The following is a 23,945-nucleotide window of genomic DNA, read 5'->3' on the forward strand; positions in this document are numbered from 1 at the left end:
AATAATAATATAAAATAATAAATAATTCTTACCTATCAAATGATATCCCAGTGAGTGTGAACACGCTCGCGGCAACTGTCACGTTAGCAATGAAGTTACTCAGCTTGCAATAACGTACGCCAAACACCCAATCACTAAACAATAATGGCACAGTTATTTGATAAAAAAAATTGTGTCAATATAATAGAGAACTTGCTGTTATTATACCTAACAATTTAAGACCTTCCCAACAGTCTCAAAAGCCTAATCATTTGTGTTTCTCTACCTGTATGTACAATTTGAAATTACAGGATTTCTATAAGTCAGAAGGATAAGAAATAATTTATTTTTCAGTTACACGGTTATAAGTTATGAAGTCGGTTATTTTTCAAACGCCGCCAGGGCCCTGGCCGAATTACGAGTATCTTAACGTGGAGATCGTTAGAAAGGTCGAAAGGCCAGTAAGGGTGGTCGCGATTAAACCGAACCGAAGCTGTAGTAGAATCTGTAGGCCACGGGTTGATCTTTAAGGTTATTAATTCACCTCTTCTATATGTTTTCTCAAAGAACTATATAGAAGACTACCTAAGACTATAAAGTGATCGCAACATACTGATGTGCAAAAACCACTGCGGGTGTAGAAGCCAGTCACTTGATATTATCTTGCAGCATGTTGAATAGAAGATCAGCCTGCAAAAAGCCATTTAAAGATGGGCATTCAAAGAGGGAGTAAATACAACGTAAGAAGAGGTGGGACCGCCTAAGTAATAATTGAAATTTAGTTTAGTATCAATCGTGCAGTGATTTGACATATGTTTGAAATAGTAGTAATTACAGTAGGGCATTTGGCGACGAAGTATAATCCAGCTAAGTTTAGAAGCAAACAGTTTCTTAAAACGTAGTGGATTTCGGCTATCTCTGCTTTTTACAAGATTATAGCCGTCATGTGTCAATCTATGAATAACTGCGTGTTTCATACAATCGAGTGAATCGCTTTTTTCTTAGACAGTCTATAGGCGTTTAGGTAGGCTGGTTACATTGATGTCACTGTTTGCGCTATCCAAATAAGTATCCACGGCAATGTAAATAATAACAGCATTATATCTATAATTGTCACAGTAAAAGCAAAAACCTGCAATACACTAAGTTTCTACAATAGAATTTTAAATGTCGCGTCGACAATTGTCGGACAATTGACACGGATAAATTAAAAGCTTAAAAAACAAACAAAAATGATTTCCAACTTAATAGGGTAAGTTAGTTTAGTAAACATAATTCTCTGCTTACCCAAGTAATAAGAACAAAGTTAGACACACTACAAAAAAGTTATAAGTTAAAGTCATAGGTCCTCCATAACCACTTTAAGCTGGGCAATTACTGCAATTGTATTTTTTAGCAAATTTAAAAAAAATATGTAAAATGGTGTGAAATTATGTAGTTAGTAGTTGAATTAGAATCTTTGTTGCCGGACTGTATTACTACTGTAGTACTACAATAAATTGTTCACGCTAATTAAAGTCAAAAGTATTTTATTGACATACTCGTAAAATTAACAGATTCCTCGTAAACGTCAATCACCAAAAATGAAATACATGCTAATTACACGAAAGTTTAAAAATAATGCAATCCAGTAAAACAACACATGGCTGAACCATAAAAATAACAACTATAATACTATTCAATGCCACATTGTAATATCGTTTACGTAATCTTCAATACTGTAATAAGCCTTCGACATGCAGATTGCGGTTAGTAAAAGATTTAAATTTATTTAGTGATAATTCAGATACACTTTTTGGTAACTTATTCTAAAATTTAATACCATTGCATGCAAAAAGTTATTTTAATAGAGCCTAGTAAATAATTGAAATTAAAATGACCTTAAAATAAAAAAAATACAAACCTATGCAGCATATAGATGAAGTTGAAGAGACAATTGAGTGAGGACATCATAAGATCAGCAAACGAGAGATTTACCAGGAAATAATTTGTAACAGTACGCATTCTTCTGTGGGCTGAAACAAAGAAAACTCAGTAAATTTCAATATTCATAATAATATTATAGCTGCAAATAGTAGTAAAGTCAATAATGAATGGCAATATATGATTCTTGAAAATTTATTGAATTTGGCGTTATCACGTGCCAGAATTTGGCGAGTCAACGAAAAGGACAAATATTAGCGGAATTTACACTAAAGATAATTTAATAAAATTTGATAATTTATGATTTATTTAGTGTTTTCTGAAAAATAAATCATTTTTTACCCGCGTACATTAAGGCTTTTGTATATGCCACCAAGAGGTTTTCTCCGAGTAATTGTTCTTTATTAAGTGAATATAAATGAACAAAAAATATATATTAGTATAAAGTTGTGAGTGAGTTATCGTGCGATGTCAACAAGTACTTAGTTAACGTTAAGATAAATATTTAACTAATAATATTCATGTGAAAGTCTTACCCTAAATTTTAATCGATAGTACGGTCATCCTAGTGCATTAATTATTATTTTTAACTTATAGTTTTTTAGTTAAACGCAACATAATCCAATTAATACTGTGGCACTGTTTGTTATTAGAAAATCAAACATATTAAATTCAGTGATCGTGCTCAAGTTACACTTCAAAATATCATTATATTGTTTTCCACACTTATAATTATAATTCATAGCGTATAGATTAACATTAAAATACAATAAAAGTGAAGTGTCTAAAATATACAACATAAATAAAATCTGGTGCAAGAAAGTGAAAAGTAAAGTGGGTACTTATAAAATAGTAATCAGCTGACAGAATAATAAGTGGTGACCGTAATAAATTATCGTTTGCCCATTATTCCAATGTAAAATTTCAAACAGAACTGTATGTTATAAATAGCCTATTCACTAACATTGCGTGTCGTCTACTTCATGGGATACGAGTTCGAATCCCAGAATTTTCAATTTTTTTCTGTATTACTTTTTTATTATTATAATCTTTTTTAATTTAATTTATAAAAAATATTTTAAATTAATATAATTTTAATGTTATTACTATTCTCTACTCAATCTAAATATTGAACACTTAAAATCTCACTCATTGCCGTTTATGTACCTGGCTTCCCCAATATATTTTATTTCTGTTAATGCAATTTATTCATAAAGTATATACGTAGTAAGATGTCTAATGAATGTAATGTTTGCAAAATTAACGTGCTCGTTACACAAAAAAGGATTAAATGCGTCAAATGTCAATCGCTATATCACTTTGAATGCATTGTGCCATCTGGGTCTAAATCGCCTGTGACTCGAGGGCAGTGGATTTGCCCGACCTGTCAAAGTAAATTGCCCTCGACAACACTTGAAAGCATAAATATTAGCGAAGGCGCGGTGGATTCTAACGACTGGTTATTGGCGATAAGAAAAGAAGTGAAGGAAGTTATTTCTCTAACGGACAGTGTTGAATTAAGGAAAATTCGCGAAGAATTAAGCGGTTTACAAAACATTAAGGCATCCCTAGATTATCTGTCAAGTCATTTTGATACAATAAAACAGGAGCTAGAGGAAGCAAAGAAGGAGATTGTATCATTAAAAAAAGACAATAGTGAACTCAGGGAACTTGTAAAAAGCCATACTAATACAATTAATATACTCGATAAAGAGGCTAGAGCAGGAAACATTGAGTTGCATTGTATTCCGGAGTTTAGAGGAGAAAACTTAGTCAAGGCTGTGCAACAGATTGGGAAGGTTATAAACACTCCATTAACGGAAGAAAGTCTCATAAAGTGCACGCGTGTCGCTAAGCTGAACAAAGATTCCTCCCGCCCAAGGTCTGTTATTGTCAAATTTAGTTCTCAACTACTGCGTGATAAGTTTTTGGCTGGTGTAATTAATTTTAACAAAGCAAATAAAGAAAATATATTAAATACAACTCATTTTGGAATATCTGGTGATAAGAAGCCTGTATACATATCAGAGCATTTGTCATCCACAGCAAAGGATATCTATGCAGCAGCACGTATATACGCAAAAGAAAAGCAATATCGTCTTGTTTGGTCCCGTAACGGTAGTATTTTTTTACGGAAAAACATTTCTACTGACGTTATATTGGTGAAATCGAAGAAATTCCTAGCCACATTAACCTAAAGACATTATTATACACTAGATTTCCATTCCTAGGCCATTCCCCCCCGTCCTTCCCTCCCCCCCCCCCCCCCCTAAAAATATGAGAGCATTGGTATTTAAAGAGAAATTACCCCAGGAGGGTACCGGCTCTTGTAGAGCCAGAGAATCCCTCCCCGAGCATTCGCGCTCGGGCTGCCCTTCGTATTCTGGGGAGGGCACAGTACCGTGTATGTCACAGGACAAACAGGGCAGCAACACCACGGCACCCCGCTCCACGCTTAATGTGGACTTTTGTAACATCCGGGGAATTCACTCCAACTTAAACGCCGTCCACCACCACCTTGAGACGTCGCAGCCGGCCTTGTGTTTCCTTACGGAGACGCAGATATCTCGACCTAGCGATACGTCATATTTAACGTACCCCGGGTACAAAATTGAGCATAATTTCATGCCTCATGCCGGGGTGTGTGTGTACGTTAGGGAGGATATCTGCTGTCGCCGTCTCGGCAATTTTGAGGGTAGGGGCCTGTCTACTCTCTGGCTCCGCGTAGATTTAGAGGACCGCGTCCGCATCTATGCGTGTGTCTACAGGTCCCATAGTGGTAACGCAGAAACGGATCACCTCATGGGCTGCGTTCAAGCGGCATTTGATGACGTGCTTACTCAGATCCCCTCCGCTGAAATCGTAGTCTTGGGTGATTTCAACGGGCACAATGCCGAATGGCTTGGATAACGTACCACAGACTACGCAGGGCGATCTGTGCATAATTTTGCATTGGCGTATGGTCTGTCCCAATTGGTTGAGTCGCCGACGCGGCTCCCGGATGTGGATAGCCACATGCCGTCCTTATTAGATCTTCTGCTGACTACACATCCCGATGGTTACCAGGTCTCTGTCGACGCCCCTCTCGGAACTTCCGACCATTGCCTGGTCAGGAGTGTAGTGCCTATCCGACGCCAACGTCGCAGACCACCAGCGACCCGCCGCGTTTGGCACTACAAGTCAGCAGATTGGGATAGGATGCGTTCCTTTTTTGCATCCTACCCTTGGGGCAGGGTTTGCTTCCCTTCAGATGATCCTAGTGCCTACGCCGTTGCAGTAGCCGATGTGATACTGCAGGGCATGGATATTTTTATACCAAGCTCTGTAGTACCGATCGGTGGCAGATCACAGCCCTGGTTCGATGCGTCAGTTAAAGCAGCATCTGACTGCAAAAAACAGGCGTATCGAACTTGGGTTGCGGCGCTGGGCTCAAAGGATCCGAACTGCAAAGTTCTGTAGAGGAAATATAACCGTGCCTCCAGATTTTTTAAGCGGCAAATCGCCCGTGCGAAATCGAAGCACGTCGTCAAAATTGGCGAGCAGCTTTCCAGTTACCCGACCGTAACACGCAAGTTCTGGTCGTTGTCGAAAGCTGTTCTTGGTAACTTCAACCAGCCGTCCATGCCGCCGTTGCACATGAGGAATGACACCCTGGCCCATACGGCAAAAGAGAAAGCCGATCTCCACTCTTTTTGCCTCCAACTCGACTCTTGACGACAACGGAAAAACACCGCCGACCATCCCGCGGTGTCAGAGCTCCATGCCTGAAGTACAGTTCCGACACAAAACTGTTAGGCGAGCTCTGTTTTCGTTGGACGTCAGGAAGCCGAGCGGGCCGGATGGCATTTCTCCAATCGTGCTTAGAACGTGTGCCCCTGAGTTGACGCCGGTGCTAACGCGTTTATTCCGGCACTCTTATTCAAAAGGCGTAGTACCTGATTCATGGAAGTCAGCCCTTGTCCATCCGATCCCAAAAAAAGGAGACAGTTCGGATCCGGCAAACTACAGGCCTATTGCGATTACCTCCCTACTCTCCAAAATCATGGAGAGCATAATTAACCGCCAGCTCTTGGTATGCCTTGAGGGTCACCAGTTGATCAACGACCGGCAGTACGGCTTTCGCAATGGTCGGTCGACTGGCGATCTTCTGGTATACCTAACACATAGATGGGCGGCGGCTATTGAAAGCAAGGGGGAAGGCCTGGCAGTTGGTCTGGATATAGCGAAGGCCTTTGATCGTGTATGGCACAAGGCGCTCCTCGCAAAACTTCCATCATTTGGGCTTCCCGAGAGCTTATGCAAGTGGACCTCCAGCTTCCTCACTGGGCGCAGCATACAGGTCGTTATCGACGGTTATTGCTCGAATCCCAAGCCCGTGAACGCTGGAGTTCCCCAAGGCTGTGTGCTATCTCCCACGCTGTTTCTTCTGCATATCAATGATATGTTGGACACCGCCAACATGCATTGCTATGCAGACGACAGCACTGGTGATGCCGTATACACGGGCCATGCAGGTCTCTCTCGGGAAAACGTCGACCAGTGCCGGGAGAAACTTGTGTCTTCTATCGAGTCCTCTCTCGAGAAGGTCGCGGAATGGGGTAAGTTGAACCTTGTCCAATTTAACCCCCAGAAGACTCAAGTTTGCGCGTTTACCACTAAAAAAACCCCATTTGCCGTATCACCGCTCTTCGAGAACACTTCCCTTAAAGCCTCGCCTAGTATCGGAATACTGAGTCTCGAAATCTCGAGCAATTGCCAATTCCGTGGCCATCTGGAGGGCAAAGCCAAACTGGCTTCAAAGAAACTGGGCGTCATAAATAGAGCACGGCAATACTTCAAGCCGGCCCACATTCTAGCGCTCTACAAAGCGCAGGTCCGGCCTCACATGGAGTATTGCTGTCATCTCTGGTCTGGCGCACCCCAGTATCAGCTCGATCCATTTGACCGCGTGCAACGCACAGCAGCTCGAATTGTCGGGAACCCAGTACTCTGTGAACGGCTGGATCATTTGGCGTTGCGTAGAGACGTCGCTTCATTGTGTGTTTTCTACCGCATCTATCACGGGGAGTGTTCCGAAGAGCTGTTCAACCTGATTCCTGCCGCCGAATTCCACCTTCGCACGACACGCCACAAGTTAGGATTTCATCCCCACCATCTGGATGTGTAGCGGTCCTCCACAGTGCGGTTTTCAAGGAGCTTTCTTCCTCGTACCACGAAGCTGTGGAATGAGCTTCCGTGTGCGGTGTTTCCGGGACGATACGACATGGGTACCTTCAAGAAAAGCGCGTACACCTTCCTTAAAGGGCGGCAACGCTCTTGTGATTCCTCTGGTGTTGCAGGAGAGTGTGGGCGGCGGTGATCACTTAACACCAGGTGACCCGTACGCTCGTTTGTCCTCCTATTCCATAAAAAAAAAAAAAGATTATTTATAATCTATATCCCTGTGTCCATAGTAAGTAAACTCTATTATTTTTCATGGTAAAACATTTAAAACTATTCTATCAAAATGTAAGAGGAGTTCGTACAAAAACGAATGATATTTATCTTGCAATTCTTAACTCTGACTTTGACATCATAATATTTACTGAAACCTGGCTCAACAATGGCGTTTCAAATCATGAGTTCATTGACGATAGGTATAATGTATTTCGTCGCGATCGTGACACCACCACTACAAGTAAATTGGATGGTGGAGGGGTTTTAATTGCGGTATTGAAAAAATATAAATGTTACAGAGTTCATTCTTGGCAAACTAAATTTGAAGATCTCTGGGTAAACTTAGTAGTAAACTCAAACACAATTTCTATATGTGCTGTATATATTCCCTCGCCACTTAAGTATGACACTCTTCTAAGCTTTGTACAGAATGTCGAAACGATATTAGTAAATAAGCAACTACAAACTGTAGTAATTGGTGACTTTAATATACCATCAATTAAGTGGGATAATGTAGAAGGTTGTCAATAAAGAAATATTCAGAATAATAAATGATTTCATGGCACTGACTAATTTATCTCAATTTAATGGGATAAGTAATGCGTATGACAAAATCCAAGATCTTGTTTTTAGTACATTAAACAACATTACTGTAGAAAATAGTGATTTTAGTGCTTGCTCTATAGATAAATATCACCCACCACTTGAAATTAACTTTGAAATTGATTATAAAGATTCATTGTTTATATCTAATGTAATAATGAAACACAATTTTAGAAATGCTGACTATGAGGTTATTAATAGAGAGCTTGCTGAAATCAAATGGGAGATTCTTTTTAGTAGTTTTGATGACGTAAATGAATTGACGGAAATATTTTATACTGAGTTATATAAAGTTATTGAAAAGTGTATTCCAAAAAAAAGGGTGCTAAACAAAACTCGTTATCCAGTGTGGTATTCTAAAAACTTGATTAAACGGTTGGCAGAAAAGAACAAATATAGAATATTATTTAAAAAATACCGTAATCCGCTAGATGAAATAGAATTTAAATTATTAAGAGATAGATGTGAAATTATTATAAATATGGACTATAAAAGTTACCTAGAAAAGGTGGAGAATAGCATAAAAATTAATCCTAATTTTTTTTTCACGTTTTGGAAAAAAGCGTACTAATAAATGCGATGCGATCCAGCTTTAATGACGCTGAATGATTGTTCGTTTTCAAATAGTTCAGATATTTGTAACCAGTTTGGTATTCATTTTTCTAGTGTGTATACATCACCCCAAAGATCTGTATTGCAAACAACTACAAACATTAATTATTTTCCCATTTGTTATTTGGATAGTATAGCTATAAAGAAAGAAGATGTAAAAAAACAACTGAGCAGCCTCGAAATTAATAAAGGGTCTGGCCCTGATGATATACCAGCTTTATTTATTAAGCAATGCGCGGCTCTGTTAGCAAGGCCATTAACGTTGATATTTAATAAATCATTAGCATTTTCATTAGCAATTTCCTAAAATATGGAAAAAGGCTAGAGTAGTCCCTGTGTTTAAGAGTGGTGACAGAAAAGATATAACGAAGTATAGACCCATTTGTATATTATCAGTATTTTCAAAGGTATTTGAATCATTAATCTGTCCGATATTATCATGGCATAACATCAATAATGATACAGAACCAGCATGGCTTTCTTAAAAAGAGGTCTACTATGTCTAATTTAGCATTGTTTGTCGATGATTTATCAGTTGCCATAGATAGTTCAAATCAAATTGACTGTGTTTACGCAGATTTAGCAAAAGCATTTGATGTCGTTGATCACCGCATTTTGTTGGCAAAACTTGGGGCATCCGGTATTTGTGGGAATCTTATTCAATGGATGGGCTCATTTTTAAAAAACTGTGAGATGAGTGTTGTTATTGGAGGGTACCAGTCAAATACTTTTATTGCGACATCTGGTGTTCCTCAGGGTTCCAATCTGGACCCCACGTTGTTTGGTATTTTCATTAATGACATAGTCAAATGTTTTAAGTTTTGTCAATTCCATCTTTATGCAGATGACCTCAAGATGTATAGTGAAATAAATAATATTGTAGACTCGATTAATATGCAACAGGATTTAGATAGACTTTCGGTTTGGTGCAATGAAAATAATCTAAAATTAAATCATTTGAAATGTTACAGTATCACCTTCAGCAGAAAAATAAGAAATATTAATTTTGATTACAGTATAAATGGCAACATATTAGAAACGGTCAATCAAATAAATGATCTCGGGATCATTCTAGATTGTAAGTTGAGTTTCATACCACATATTGATAATCTGGTGAGTAATGCTCTTAAACTTTTAGGTTTCATAATAAGAAGTACAAAAGAATTTAAAAGATCAGCCAGAAAATTAACGCTGTTTAATTCAATGATTAGAAGTAAACTTGAATATTGCTCTGTTGTATGGAATCCTAACTATCAAGTGCATAAAGACAAAATAGAAAGAGTACAAAAAAATTCTTACGACACTTAGCCTACAAGGACAATATATAAAATGAAATTAATAATACCAACGATCTCTTAAAATTTTATAAAACTATATCACCATGCAATCGTAGAAACTCAATAGATTTCTGTTTTTTGCATAAAATTGTAAATGGAGCTATTGATAGCCCGAACTTATTAAACAGAATAAGGTTAGCAGTTCCAAGACAAAATGCACGGTCACATATTAAAAATAAAATTACTTTTATGCCAATAATTACAAAGAGTAACCTAGGTAGGACCGCTCCTATTAACAGAATTGTAATGTCCTATAACAATATATTTAAAATAGCAGAGTTGGACATATTTTGGAACTCTGCATCGATTTTCAAGCGCAAAATTAAAAATCATTTAATTAAATAATATCATTCGTTTTTTTTTCGTATTTAATAATAGTTGCTGTATTTTAAATTTAGTTTATATAAAATTTAGTTTTTTTTTTTTGTTTAGAGTGATAAGTTTTTTATATTTTTGTTTAGGTAACCAATTTATTGAGTAAAATGTGTAAATATACTATAAGGTAATACATTGTATGCAACGTGGGCTTCCTATTAAATAAATAAATAAAAATATTTATATTATTTATTGGACATTCTATTTTTCTTTGAAATAATTCTTATAATATTATAAATAGATGAAAAAATCCCAAATGAAGCCTTTTTGAAAGAATAAAAATAGCGGCAGCGTGGTAGGTGTAAGAACTTACACTTTTACGATTTGAAATAGTAAGAAGCAGTATTCTAAAATACTTTAAAGTTATAATTTATATGATTGGATAGTAAAACTTAAACCCACTTTTACGTAGATAGCATCTTGTACAAAGGAGCCTCCCATTGGTGAAGGTTCCATTGCTCAGGATGGCGGCTATATTACGGGTCAACGGCTTTTTCTGCCGCAGTAATGTGTAAGAATTATTGTGTTTCGTTCAGAAGAGCGCCGTAGCTAGTGAATTTTCTGGGCAAATGAGACTTAACATCTTATTGCATTAAATTTTTGGATTTTCCAAGAATCCTGAGCGGTACTTATGAAGTATTCAAAGCTCAAAAGAAATGTATCAGATCTGTCTGCTCACTAAAAGCAACCGAATCATGTAAACCGCACTTTAATAAATTAAATATTCTTAGCATGCCATCAATATATATTTATGAAGTAGCAGTTATGGTAAAGAATAATATCAATAAATATGAAACCCTAATTTCGAAACGAAACGACAACAAATTACGACCTTTGAAGTCCAGAATAGAGTTGTATCGAAACAGCATCTTTTGCATGGGACCAACAATTTATAATAAGTTACCTGACAATATTAAGCTCGAAAATATATTCTACTTTAAAAAGTCACTCAAATCTTACTTAATAAAAAAGCATACTACTCATTAAAATATCTTCTTGACGATAAAATAGTAAATAATAAAAATTAACTTCGACTGAACTCAATACCATTGTGTAGCTAATGACATTATATTATAAATTAAAATGAATAAGCCTATGAAATAATAACTATTGTATTATTGATGTTAATCTAAGTTTGCTTGGAATGTATATCTCTTTTTAGTATAGTACAGTATATTATAATTGTTACAGAAATTAAAACGTGAACTATGTATTCCTCTATAAGTTTGCATGCCTTATGGGTTAGGATAAGAGCACCTGTTTATTATAAGCCAACCATTACTACCTTATTTTGCAAATAAAGATGATTTGATTTGATTTGTACTGCATTGTAATTGTCATAAAAGAAAAAATGTAACTAAAAGGAAAATATAACCCTCTGCGAATATTTTAAAAAATAAAGTTAATAAATGAGAATTGTAAATGTTTTTGTAAATTTTCATTTTTAAGCGACCTCGTATTTCAAAGGCAGGGCCATCGATACTTCAGTATTTTACATGTTGTTTCGACATCTTATGAAATGTAAATATAAAAGAAATGGGATACATTATCATGATGGAAGTCATGCCTGATAATACAAAAACTTTTGCATTAGACTTTGGGTAACTTTGTTTCTGTAAGAATTTTTTCATCATACCCCAATCAAACTATAGTGACCGTTAAAATCATTATTTTATTATTTACTAGCTTTTACCCGCGACTATATCCGCGTGGTATAATTGCTTCGGGCAGCATTTCTTATATTTTAACATACTTTTTTGCAATTAATCCACATAAAAACAGCTGTGGTTAATAGATTTTTATAAACTTCCAACTATAGAACTCTCATCCCCCTTGTTCATCCCCACACAAGTCGAAATTTCAAAAACACTAAAACAATTATTTATTCATTTCTTATTAAGTGCCTAAATACAAAGTTTCATAAATAAGGCTATTTGTTCTGCAAAACAGTAGATTCCAGAAAATCATAATGAAAAAAGAAAATTTTAGGAAATTAACATTTAAAACGAAAACTAATAGAAATTCTATTAAAATATGGAGGATTATTTAAATGAAAATAATGTATTCTTTATAAAAATAAGGAACAAGTCGAGCTGGACTTCAGCTGATGGTAATTGATACGCCCTGCTCATTACAATGTAGTGCCGCTCAATTCAATTAATGTAATTTCACAAGCTACTTCGCACTTCAGACCGAAACACAATAATGTTTACACATTACTGCTTCACGGCAGAAACAGGCGCCGTTATGGAACCCATAATCTAGCGGCTCACCCAGTTTTTTTATTTTCATGGTACATATTATATTGTATGGTATTTTTGTATTTGGCAATGCAATCGATATTTAAAAAGCCTACTTGTCCTGTATAAGAGTAAGTTCCACAAAATCAGAAAGAGGAAAATTTAATAAATAAACATATAATGCCTACATAATACTTTTATTTATTATCAGTGAGTGTTGATTTACACTCTACTGAATGAGTGTTGCGGTTTTTGAAGTGAAACTTCTTTAGAATCGTTGTGAAACGAAAGAGCGAGACGATAGAGGCGCCGTTGCCAGCTATTATTTATAAAACTATTATTTTAGCCGCCACGCCAAATTATGATTTCAACCATACTGAAATAGTAAGCGAGGGTGCAGAAAACGAATTTGGGATAATTTTTTAAATCCAAGATGGCCGCTCCGCAAAATTATGATTTCAACAATATAGATATCGTATCCGAGGTTCTTGAGGGTGCAGAGAACGAATTTGTGATATTTTATTTAATCCAAGATAAAAGATTGATTGACCATTTTTGGGGCTATTCGTATGCGTAGTGGCTATAATGATAACCATAATGCCCAATAAGTTAAAGGCATCTTTCAGAAATCTCTGTGCCACATGGAACTAAAATCGTTGAATCGTTTGCTAACGAACACGAACACGAAACAATAGAACACGTCAGTATTTCGATGTGTTCTTCTTCACAGCATAATATTTTTATAACTGCCCCATCTTCACGGACTGATGATGCAAATGAGAATGAAGGTGACTGTTATATTATCGATAACTTAGAAGAAATTGGAGGCATAATGTCTAGTTTACTAGATCATAACCAAGCTTGTGAATATATATAGCAAATAGTTGGATATATAGCTGGTTTTGTAGTCAGATCTCTATGTACCCATTAAAAATGCATGGGTTGCGTCTACTTGTTAACTGTGAATAGTAAGTAAGAGTACCACAAATTAGTAAGTTCACGAGATTGAGCTTGAATAATATATGCCTCAAGCGACGTATATGAGGTTTGTAAAGCTACATAATTTGTAATATAAGTAATATAATTGTTAACATTGAAATATTATACAACTTTTAAGCTTGGTGAAAAATAATAATCCTTACACTTATCCTGATACTCTATATCCATCTCAATTTCTCGTAGCCAAAAAAAGTTAAATCAGGGGTACCTGATTTAAAATACTCATTGAAAATTATTTAAAATGAAAATTGATTTGCTTTCAATAATTCTCCTTCTCATGTATTTATAAAATTACAGTTTACATGAAGCGACTGTTTATTTTTCAATACTTTTCAATGAGTATTTTTAATCAAGAACATTTCAGATATAGATTGTAATCAAAATAACTTGTGGAACAATAAAGCTATAAATGCCTCTTCATCTCTCTAAAGCTAAGCCTTTTCCGAAGTGATAAAATGTTGATATTCATGAGTGTCATCCCTTTGATCCTAGTTGTATAAATTGATATTTAATAAATTCGATTTGATTTGCTTTATTATATCAGTAGCCAAATTTAAACTCAAGTAAATAATAAATACGTCCTTCACCTATAAAAACAAAACAAAACCTTTTACTTGTCATTTTCATAATATACAAATAAACACAGAGAATAGACAATTCATACACAAAATAAAATTAAAAAAATAGTTTTAGTATTATGAAAGTGAAAAGTTGTAAATTAATAATACTTAGATCGTGTATGAGAAATTGTACGTGTATACTATAGTAATAATACGTGGGTAGCACTGAAAATTTTTAGAACTGGCCAGTTAGAAACATTGCTAATGAAAACTTTTTTTAATTTTAATTATAGAACTCTTAGGACACCTAATGTAATATATTGCATTCATTCGTCATTTGTTTTTGTGAATTGGCGGCAAATCTAAAACTCTTGTTACACGTGAAAATAAACCTAACGCGAGAAAATTTTCGGTCAATGATTTATTATGACTTTCGTTGTGGGCTTACTCAACAACAAAGCTATGATGGGCTGCCATTAGCATTTCTTAATGAAGCCCCATCTCGTGCCACTAATTACAATTGGTTTAACGACTTTAAGCGTGGACGTAGCAATGCCAATGATTGTCCGCGGGAGGGACGTCCTTTAACAGCGACTACTGAATATAACATCAGTGGTGTGCGACGCATGATACGGGAACATAAGAGAGTGACATATCAACAGATACGGGCTAGCCTAGGCATTGGTATAAGTCAAGTTTAAAAAATATTACCCGAATATTTAGGCGTCAGGAAGCTTTTTACCAGATGGATTCCCCATACTTTAACCGATGACCAGAAACACCTTCGCATGGACTGGTGTCGCCAATTGTTAGATAAGTTCAACGGCGGTGACTCAAATGCTGTATTTGGTGTTTCCTTTCGAGGATCGGCCAACTAAGGTAAAGAAAGGAAGAAGTCAAGGAAAAAAGATGATTGCCTCCTTCTTTGGTCGGAAGAGTCATTTCGCGACAGTTGTACTAGAAGATGGAAGGACAGTTACTGCAGACTGGTATTTCAATCGCTGTTTGCTGTTGCCTTGGAAAAAAATCTACAGCAGCGCCCTCGAAGCAGGATCCTCCTTCACCACGACAATGCTACAGCGCACTCTGCAAGACGGACTGTTGAATATGGCAAGTGTCGAGATAATGAGTCATCCGCCATACAGTCCTGACCTGGCACCCTGCGACTTTTATTTCCAAGAACTAAAGATAAATTCGAGGTATTCGCTTTACGAGCCCTGAAGGTGCGGTGAAAGCGTACGAAAATGCCATAGAAGAGACCCCTAAGGAAGAATAGGCCCACTGTTTTTCTCAGTGGCTCCATCGAATGCGACGATGTGTAGAGAGGAACGGAGATTACTTCGAAAAAGATTAAAAGTATTGGCAACTTTCTACAGTAAGCTGTTTTTCATTTTCTAAACATTTTCAGTGTTACCTAGTTAATAGAAGTCATCAAATGGTTTTCACACGTGGATCGAATGAGTGAAGAAAGAATGACGCATCAAATATATAAGGCAAGTATGTGTGGGCAAGTCGGTCGCGGGAGACCTCGTATAACATTCGTCGACCAAATTGTGGACGTTTTGAGAAAAGGAAGGGTCCGAAGCAACCGGCGAGCATGTATAAAAAGAGTAATAATGTAGAGAAAGCGCGTGAGATTTGTAAGGATAGAAGCAATTGTCATTCTATTGTCTCTGCCTACCCAGACGGGAACAAGGCGTGAGTGTATGTATATATGTAATAGAAGTCATAGTCAGATAAACATAATTTAACACATTGAATGCTAGATTTCGAAATAGCTAGAACGAATTATTATAGTACCTGAAATGAAACACAAAATTAAAAAGTAGCAACTTTACTGCTTCAAAAGTTTTGAACAATAATTTCGTGATAAGAATGCTTGAAACATTTCAACACATTGGCTGAACACATATAATAAAAAAAATTCACGAAATAAAAAAATATCATACAAAACTTCGATCAGTGTGAACAATTTTGAAATAATTTAGTTCATATACAAAGGAAGACTCCTTCCACTTGTTATTTAATCAGGAGAAAAAACGGCTAGATTTAGCTTGAACAACCTTTTTAACTGTGAATGAGAATATTTCTAGATAATGGAAATTTTCCAATGGGCTTGCTTGCAATGCTTGCGGCGATCCTAAAATGTTCACGTAAATACGATACCGAAGAAGGGGGTGGCACGGGGGAGGCATTTCAATGCCTACATGAAAGATTGAGATGGCTAATGAGCTCTAAGTACTCATAGTGGCAAAATTACGAGTATACGTAATATTGCATATATTATTGACACCTTTTAATATATTGTTGTGTGTGGTGCTGACTACGTAATATTGCGTAGATGATCATTTGTATTATGATTACGAATCTGAAGTGGCAGTGGGCAGGGCACAGTTCGAAGGACAGATGGCCGTTGGGGCAGTAAAGTCTTCGATTGGCGACCACGTACCGGAAGACACAGTGTTTGTAGGCCCCCACAAGATAGACTCCAGAATACGTTGGATGAGGCCAGCGCAGAACCGATCGTCGTGGAAATCTTTGGGGGAGTCCTTTGTCCTCCAATGAACGTCTTCTGACTGATGATGATCATTTGTATGGAGGCCACCGATTTCGGTTCAGTTATCGTTATTGGCATTGAATATGTTAAGTGAGAAAAATATTGAATTACCTGTAACAATCCATATGACGATGGCATTCCCTCCAATGGCTACGGCCAACATTGCTCCGAAGAGACACACCCAGGAGTTGTACGCCCACATGGACATGGCGTTGGTCGAGGTCGGGATAGCTGTACTGCGGGGTACCAGCATCGTCGCCGCGCTGAGTAGACTTCGATTCAAGTCCATCTCCCACGTGTACACAACCTGAGTAAAAGCAGAAAATTCATATATATTTCTCCTTCAAATCAAAATCACTCTATTCATGTAGGTCACGGAAATAACACTTAATAATGTCTAAAAAAATTTTTTTTTTCATATTGAATCTATTGCTACTTCGTCATGGATTGAGCTAATGAGAAGAAGTAGCAAGAAATTATTGCCACTCTTTTAAATCAATCCATCGGAATTATTTTTGATTTAAATTTTAATTGAATTACGCGAAGTGAAATTGCATTAAATGAATTTTGCATAACTGAATGAAGCGAAAACATTGAATTACACCTAAATCATTTCGCACATCAAGTTTGGCAGAAGCCTACACGGTTGCCATGCTCCTATGATTACTGTGGACAAAGAGAGTTTGGGTCGCGGTGAAATGAAATGAAATGAAATTTTATTTCCAGGAAACATTGTACTTAAGATGTTAACATAACATCATTAATAATCCAATATGTTTCGTCAATTGACATGCAAAATATGTTACAAAATTGTCTATACACTACTGTTATACCGAAACATGTCGGATTTCACAATGATATCATTAATATTTATAAAATTAAAATTTAAAGATATTATATTATGAGACGTAAATAACTTAATAATTCATTTGGTACCTATGTATAATGTTAACAAATTCAATGTCATAAAAGTATATCTTTATATATATAATTCTTCTGTGAGTGTGTATGTCACTGAACTCCTCCTAGACGGCTGAACTGATTTTAATGAAACATTCTGTGTGTCTTCAGGTGGATTCGAGGATGGTTTAGATTCACAATTAAAATACCTCCTAAACGGCTGGACCGATTTTAATGATTTTTTTGTGTGTTCCAGTGAATTTGAGATTGGTGTGTGTCTTCAGGTGGATTCGAAAATGGTTTAGATTCACAATTGAACTACCTCCTAAACGGCTGGACAGATTTTGATGATTTTTTGTGTGTTCCAGTAAATTTGAGATTGGTCTAGATTCTCAATTCCGTCCATATAATATAATTCTCCTGCTCATGTGTATGTTAGTGAACTCCTCCTAACGGCTGGCCCGATGTTTAAAATTTAAGACGTGTGACAGGACTACGTTTCTCGGGTCCCACTAGTTTACTTCTATTATTATCAAATAGACTAATTCATTTTCTATTGAAAAATTCATTTTAACTATAGAAGCACTTATTTTCACCACTGATGCAGTTTTCTTTTAAAAACTTTGAAAGGTAAATCTTTCAATTCAATGGGCAATTTATTATATATTTTCACAGACATGCTGTAATAATTTCTACTAAAAGATGCAGTTCTACAGAAGGACATTACGAGTTTTATTGGATACATTCTGTTTAAAACCTTCTGGCTTCTCTTTGTATAGAATACACACATATGTTTTTAAACAAATATGCTTATCTAATATAATACAATCAGGCGCCGTATGTTTTAATGAGAAAAAATTAGGAAACACCCAAAACGTTTACTCATCATTTGAGGGATTAGATATAAGCCCTTAGGCAAGTAATTGCGCTAGCTTCGACCTTTAAACATAAAAGACAATAAAATGTGAAAACAACATTTTGTGAACGATGCGGGACTCGAACTCAATTTGTTATGTTTTTAAATTTGTTTAGATTTGCAACAGCGACATCTCAAGTTAATTTCCTAATATGCAAATATTGGGGTTGTGCAGGTTATCAATTGTAAAGTAGATCCTGTAGATGAAGCCACCACCTGAGAGATGAACAAAGCATACAAGATTGTGTCAACGATAAGTCACTCGAACGGTTAGCTCAGTTGGAAGAGCACTCGCACGGAGCGCGAGGGGTCGCGGCATCGAGTCCCGCATCGTTCATAAAAAATTGTTTTCAAATTTTATTTTTGTATTAATCCCAGAAGTGAGGGTTGTTATTTTAAAAACATAAAAATTGTTTAGACAATAATGCTTGCAAGTCACTACTTGACCAAGCCGACATACTTTGCGAGAAATAATATAGTGCTATAATAATAAATTCTCAAAATTTAATCGAAATTATTATTAATTGCTTACGTGACATATCGAACAAGAGGTTGTCGCCAAATAATTAAAAAAAACAGATTTCAAATGTCAGTGAGCAATGATTTTAGATTCAAAGATCAACGATATTTATTTTTTCTTAGAATATAAGATTTTACTCGTAGGTATGGAGGGTAGAGGTAAGGAGAATCATCTGGGTATAAGAAATAGTGTCCAAAATGCATTAATTGGGGTGGCGCCACAGTAGCATCAGGGTAAATCTTAATAGAAGCGCTAAATATACATTAATAGTAATCACTCCAGGTACACATATCCCTATAATAACTCTTTGAGGTTATATTTATTACATTATTTTGTACAACGTAAGTTGTTGAAATTTTCACTATTTAACTATCGTCTATAACGTCGACAATAATATCAAATTTTTAAACTCGGCATACTTCAATTCGTTGACATTTGCTACATTCACACGTCACACCATACCCTGAGCCTACACCGGCGCCATTGTGGAAGCTTTTTGAACTTTTATTAAAAGCAGTAGGACACTTTTTCAACCTTTCCCCCTTAATAGATGATACTTCTCACCGCTACCCTCCATAGTCAATAACAAACAAAAATCGAAACATGTATCTAATGAGTTTACTTAACGCAGTTCATGGCAAAACTTAATGTCTATATGCTAAGCACGGAAACCCTATGTCGTCAGAGATGGCCAAAGCCGCAACGTTCCCAACTATTTCAACAATTTTACATCAAAAGTCAGTCATCTTAGAAAAAACTTTTTACTAACTCAATGCATTGAAAGGATAATTTTCCAGAAATCTTAAGGAAATTTATCAAGTATCTACTAACTTAATACCACTATTCCAAGTAAGTTAAGTAGCTAGTTAAATTATCGCTCTCGAAGACATTGATGTTCATTCCAATGAACAGCGTAAAGTAACTTTGCTCTGGAGGGATACATTAAGTACTGCAGTTTGAATCAAAAGCTTTAAATACTCTTCACAGTGAATATTACCTTTATTTGCAAAGACTCAATCAACAAATAATGCTTCAGCTGTATGTACCTTTGCAGCGTATTACGTATAATTTATAAATAATTAAAATTGTTTCGTCACATGATTATGATTGACTCGTGTCGGTTGCCTATGGATTGTAACAATGGAATTCTATCATTTCGTCTAGATTCTGATATGCCATTGCCGAGGAACAAATTGATGAAATTTTAAAATAAGGCCGGAATAGACAAAATGTGGTTCTCATTATAGTTTCAGTAAATATATTTATATTGATTATAATCTAGTGGATGTTAGTGAAGTTAAAAACCTTGATGCTATAGAATTTGTTAGTATTTTTATATAAGTAACAACGTAATTAGATATAAGTAATTTATATACTAAAGTTATATCTTTCCAAATTAAAGTCACACATCAACCAATTAAAGTCCTGTCAATTTAGACATTCGAAGGTGCATAAATTCCCAAAAAGCTGAAAATTAGTACAATTGTTCCAAACGTAATAACGTTCCCGTGTATGGGAAAATTTTACTCAAAGGTCAAAGGTAAAAAGGTATGGTAAGGTCTTCTACGGCATTTATCACGGGGAGTGTTCCGAAGAGCTGTTCAACCTGATTCCTGCCGCCGAATTTCACCTTCGCACGACACGCCACAAGTTACGATATCATCTCCACCATCTGGATGTGTGGCGGTCCTCCACAGTGCGGTTTTCAAGGAGCTTTCTTTCTCGTACTACGAAGCTGTGGAATGAGCTCCCTTGTGCTGTGTTTCGAAGACGATACGACATGGGTACCTTCAAGAAAAGCGCGTACACCTTCCTTAAAGACCGGCAACGCTCTTGTGATTCCTCTGGTGTTGAAAGAGAGTGTGGGCGGTGGTGATCACTTAACACCAGGTGACAGAACAACGTCTGTCGGATCAGCTAGTATTATTTTATAAATGAGCATTTTTATACTTCACTTACTTTTTAGATTACCTAACCAAAGAAATCTAACGATCGCTCCAAGATCGCCATGACGAACGGTCCTGCGCTGCCCTCGTCCAACCTATTCCGGTGATCTTGACCATCTGGTCAAGACGATCGACGATCTCGTCGATCCATCTTATGGGGGGCCTACAAACACTACTTCTTCCTATTCGAGGATTTACTGCCCCAATGGAATATTAAATCATAATAGAACCGTGAGTTGAAAGACATTATTAAAAATATTATAATTTTTAAAACAGCTGTGAGCTGTATGAGGCATATTTTTGATTTTGATAGTTGCATGAAGTGTTTCCTTTGATGATCAAGCTCATATTTGGAGTTTACTCCGTAAAAATCTTTTTATATATAGCGCACGGTGCGAAAAATAGATGGGTAGTAAAATCTTTGAAAGAGGAACTCATCTTTTACTGTGGGGTCATGCTGCTGACATTGATATAGTGTTTGCTCTGCAAAAGAGAGCTGTTCGTGCTATATACAAGCTTGGTTATAGACAATCTCGCAAAGAAACATTTAAAGAAATAAATATTATGACTGTTCATTGTCAGTACATTTATGAAAATTTAATATACGTTCACAAAAATCGTCACCTTTTGCTCTTAATAGTGATTTTCATATTATAACACTAGAAAAAAGGGATTGCTTGTGACTAATTCTAGTAGGCTTCTAGTTCGGGCATTATCTATGAATAAATTTAAATATTTTATAAAAAATGTCTCTGTCGTAAATCCTACTACTCCACAGCTATGATATGATATGTATGTGATCGGATAGCCTGGGACTAGATTATGATTATTTTACAGCAATAACAATGACAGTACAATTTTGTGTATTTTATTAAAAAGAGCGCAAAAAAAGAATGCTGGGAGAGTTTCCTGCGCCGCTTCTTATCTCTAAGAGCGCCATTTATTCCCGAAGCGATAGTAGTCAGTATATTAGAAATTACATCAAAAATAATTCTAAAGGAAGGAATCAATTTTGAGAAAATAAATGCCTTTTATGTATTTTTTATGCCCACTTTAATCTAGTTTCAACAACTAAATATGGCACAATGAAATGTTTTGAAGATTCGTAACTCACGTAACTTCTGATGTTCATGTTTGTATCGTATTTTAAGTTTTCATAAACTTATTTCTGTTGTTTTTCACAATGATGTTACTGTAATGTGATGTAAGAAATATATTTTTATAATAAATAAATAATAAAACGTTTTTTTCAGATAACTACGATCCATTGTAAGTAAACTTATAATCTAATTGTAATAATAATTATAACTATGAAGGTCCAACATACGGAAAGTCCTCGTTGTCGGCTATGGCCTTCAGATAAAAGCTGTTACTGCTGTATCGTATTTGGCGGAGTAGAGAAGCCGCTTTTTTGCGGAGAACGGCGCTAAAGCTATCGACCTCTGCGTGTGCAAACATAGCTGACGCGACAAAGACGTCGCAGCTCCGACAGGGCTCTGAAGGCGATGTTATACTAGAACCGTGGTAAGATTTATTAGTGTAGCATGCCCACAGGCTACTCGAGATGTGCAACGCACGCGTTCACGAATCTGCTTGCCATCATATTCGCAATTTATGTGCCATAATTAAAGTAATATTATAAATAAATGTATGAATTCATTTATTTCCTTTGTCTAATATTTTAAGATAATTGTTTTCGAAGAGTAATCTCCAGTCACGCGTTGAAGTTGACACGCACAATTTTTTTACATACATTTTATTATTTGTAATATTACTTTCGCCTGTCCAAAATGATTCTATCTAAAAATGTTATTTTTCTTCTTTTCCTCTATGTGTATAATTACATAATACCAGACGTATCTCTTTATCATTTGGTTGCAATGTTTGAACTAATATTTCTTATTTTTTCTTATTATCTTCTTTTTTGAACTATATGTCTTTATCTATCTTGTCGTAGCATGATTTGAGTTGAAATGTTGATGATATAAACCGACTTCAAAAACTGAAAAGTATCAAATAACTTAAAATTTAATTTAATACACCTTTACCTTTAATATAAATAAAATGCTATTATTTATATGTGCTACCTATTGATTGGGTTTGAATCGGTGCCAAGCCCTCAACAAAATATTAAGGTTGTCTGGCCACGCGTGTCTGTCCGCTTGGGTTGTTTTGTTCTAGACCAAGTCACGCGTGGCGAGTGTAGGTACTTACTATTACATTTGGCTTGGCACCAACTTCAAAGCTACAATATGTAGCACATAAAAATAATAGTATTTTATTGATTAAAGGTAAAGGTGTATGAAATTAAATATTTAGTTATTTGATACTTTTCAGTTTTTGAGGTCGGTTTTTTTAAACGTAGTTTTTTTTTATTTTTTACTTTTTAGTGTCAGTTTATAATTATAATATATAATCAACCTGAATAAAATCTCCCAATCAAGCCGTATACAAAAAACAATTATATCATCGAGGTAAACATTTATAAATCTCAGAGTAATCGTACATAGATAAAAAAATACCGATCGAATTGAATACCTTTTTGAAGTCGGTTAAAAGAAGCTGAAACCAATATTTTATTAATTAGTTCCTTTATAATGTCACCAGCCTGATAATAATGGGAACGGTTTTCCCCGAATTCCCAATCTATAACATCCATATCGAGTAAGCTTTAGAACTTTCGGTTGGATTTATTAAATACTGTTACTTTTCCCAGAAAATAATGCGTAACATGGAATTATTCAGTCGAACTAATGGAAAAATAATGGAATTGGTTGAACAGTTCTGTGATTATATAAGTTTGCCTGTAACACATAAAGTTGGGCTTTACATATACATAATTATAAACGGTACTGCTCCATCAAACTGTATGATAGCAATGTGGCTAATTTTCTTCGGACAATATTAATAAGCTGCAGCAAATGAGCAATTTAGTTCATTTATTTTTTATAAGGTTTGGTGAACTGATTTTTTGACTTAATCGTGTAAGGTTTATTATTATTTAGTAATTGACGTTTGTGTATTCTGTAGCTTTGCATATAT

The 23,945-nt window shown here is 35.7% G+C and overlaps 1 protein-coding gene across 4 annotated transcripts in view; it reads right to left on the reverse strand.

Annotated features, from left to right (window-relative positions):
• LOC126967192 (tachykinin-like peptides receptor 86C) overlaps positions 1-23,945 on the reverse strand; it is a 100,240-nt gene that overhangs the window by 27,541 nt on the left and 48,754 nt on the right. For all 4 annotated transcript variants that reach the window (XM_050811670.1, XM_050811671.1, XM_050811673.1 and 1 more), the window contains exons 3-5: positions 16,733-16,928; positions 1,883-1,994; positions 33-134 (exon numbers count right to left, since the gene is read on the reverse strand). In XM_050811670.1, coding sequence (XP_050667627.1) covers positions 33-134; positions 1,883-1,994; positions 16,733-16,928 — 410 coding nt within the window. The remainder of the gene's footprint in view (positions 1-32; positions 135-1,882; positions 1,995-16,732; positions 16,929-23,945) is intronic.

The sequence above is a fragment of the Leptidea sinapis genome, chromosome 12, assembly GCF_905404315.1.
Source record: "Leptidea sinapis chromosome 12, ilLepSina1.1, whole genome shotgun sequence".
Lineage (NCBI taxonomy): Eukaryota > Metazoa > Arthropoda > Insecta > Lepidoptera > Pieridae > Leptidea > Leptidea sinapis.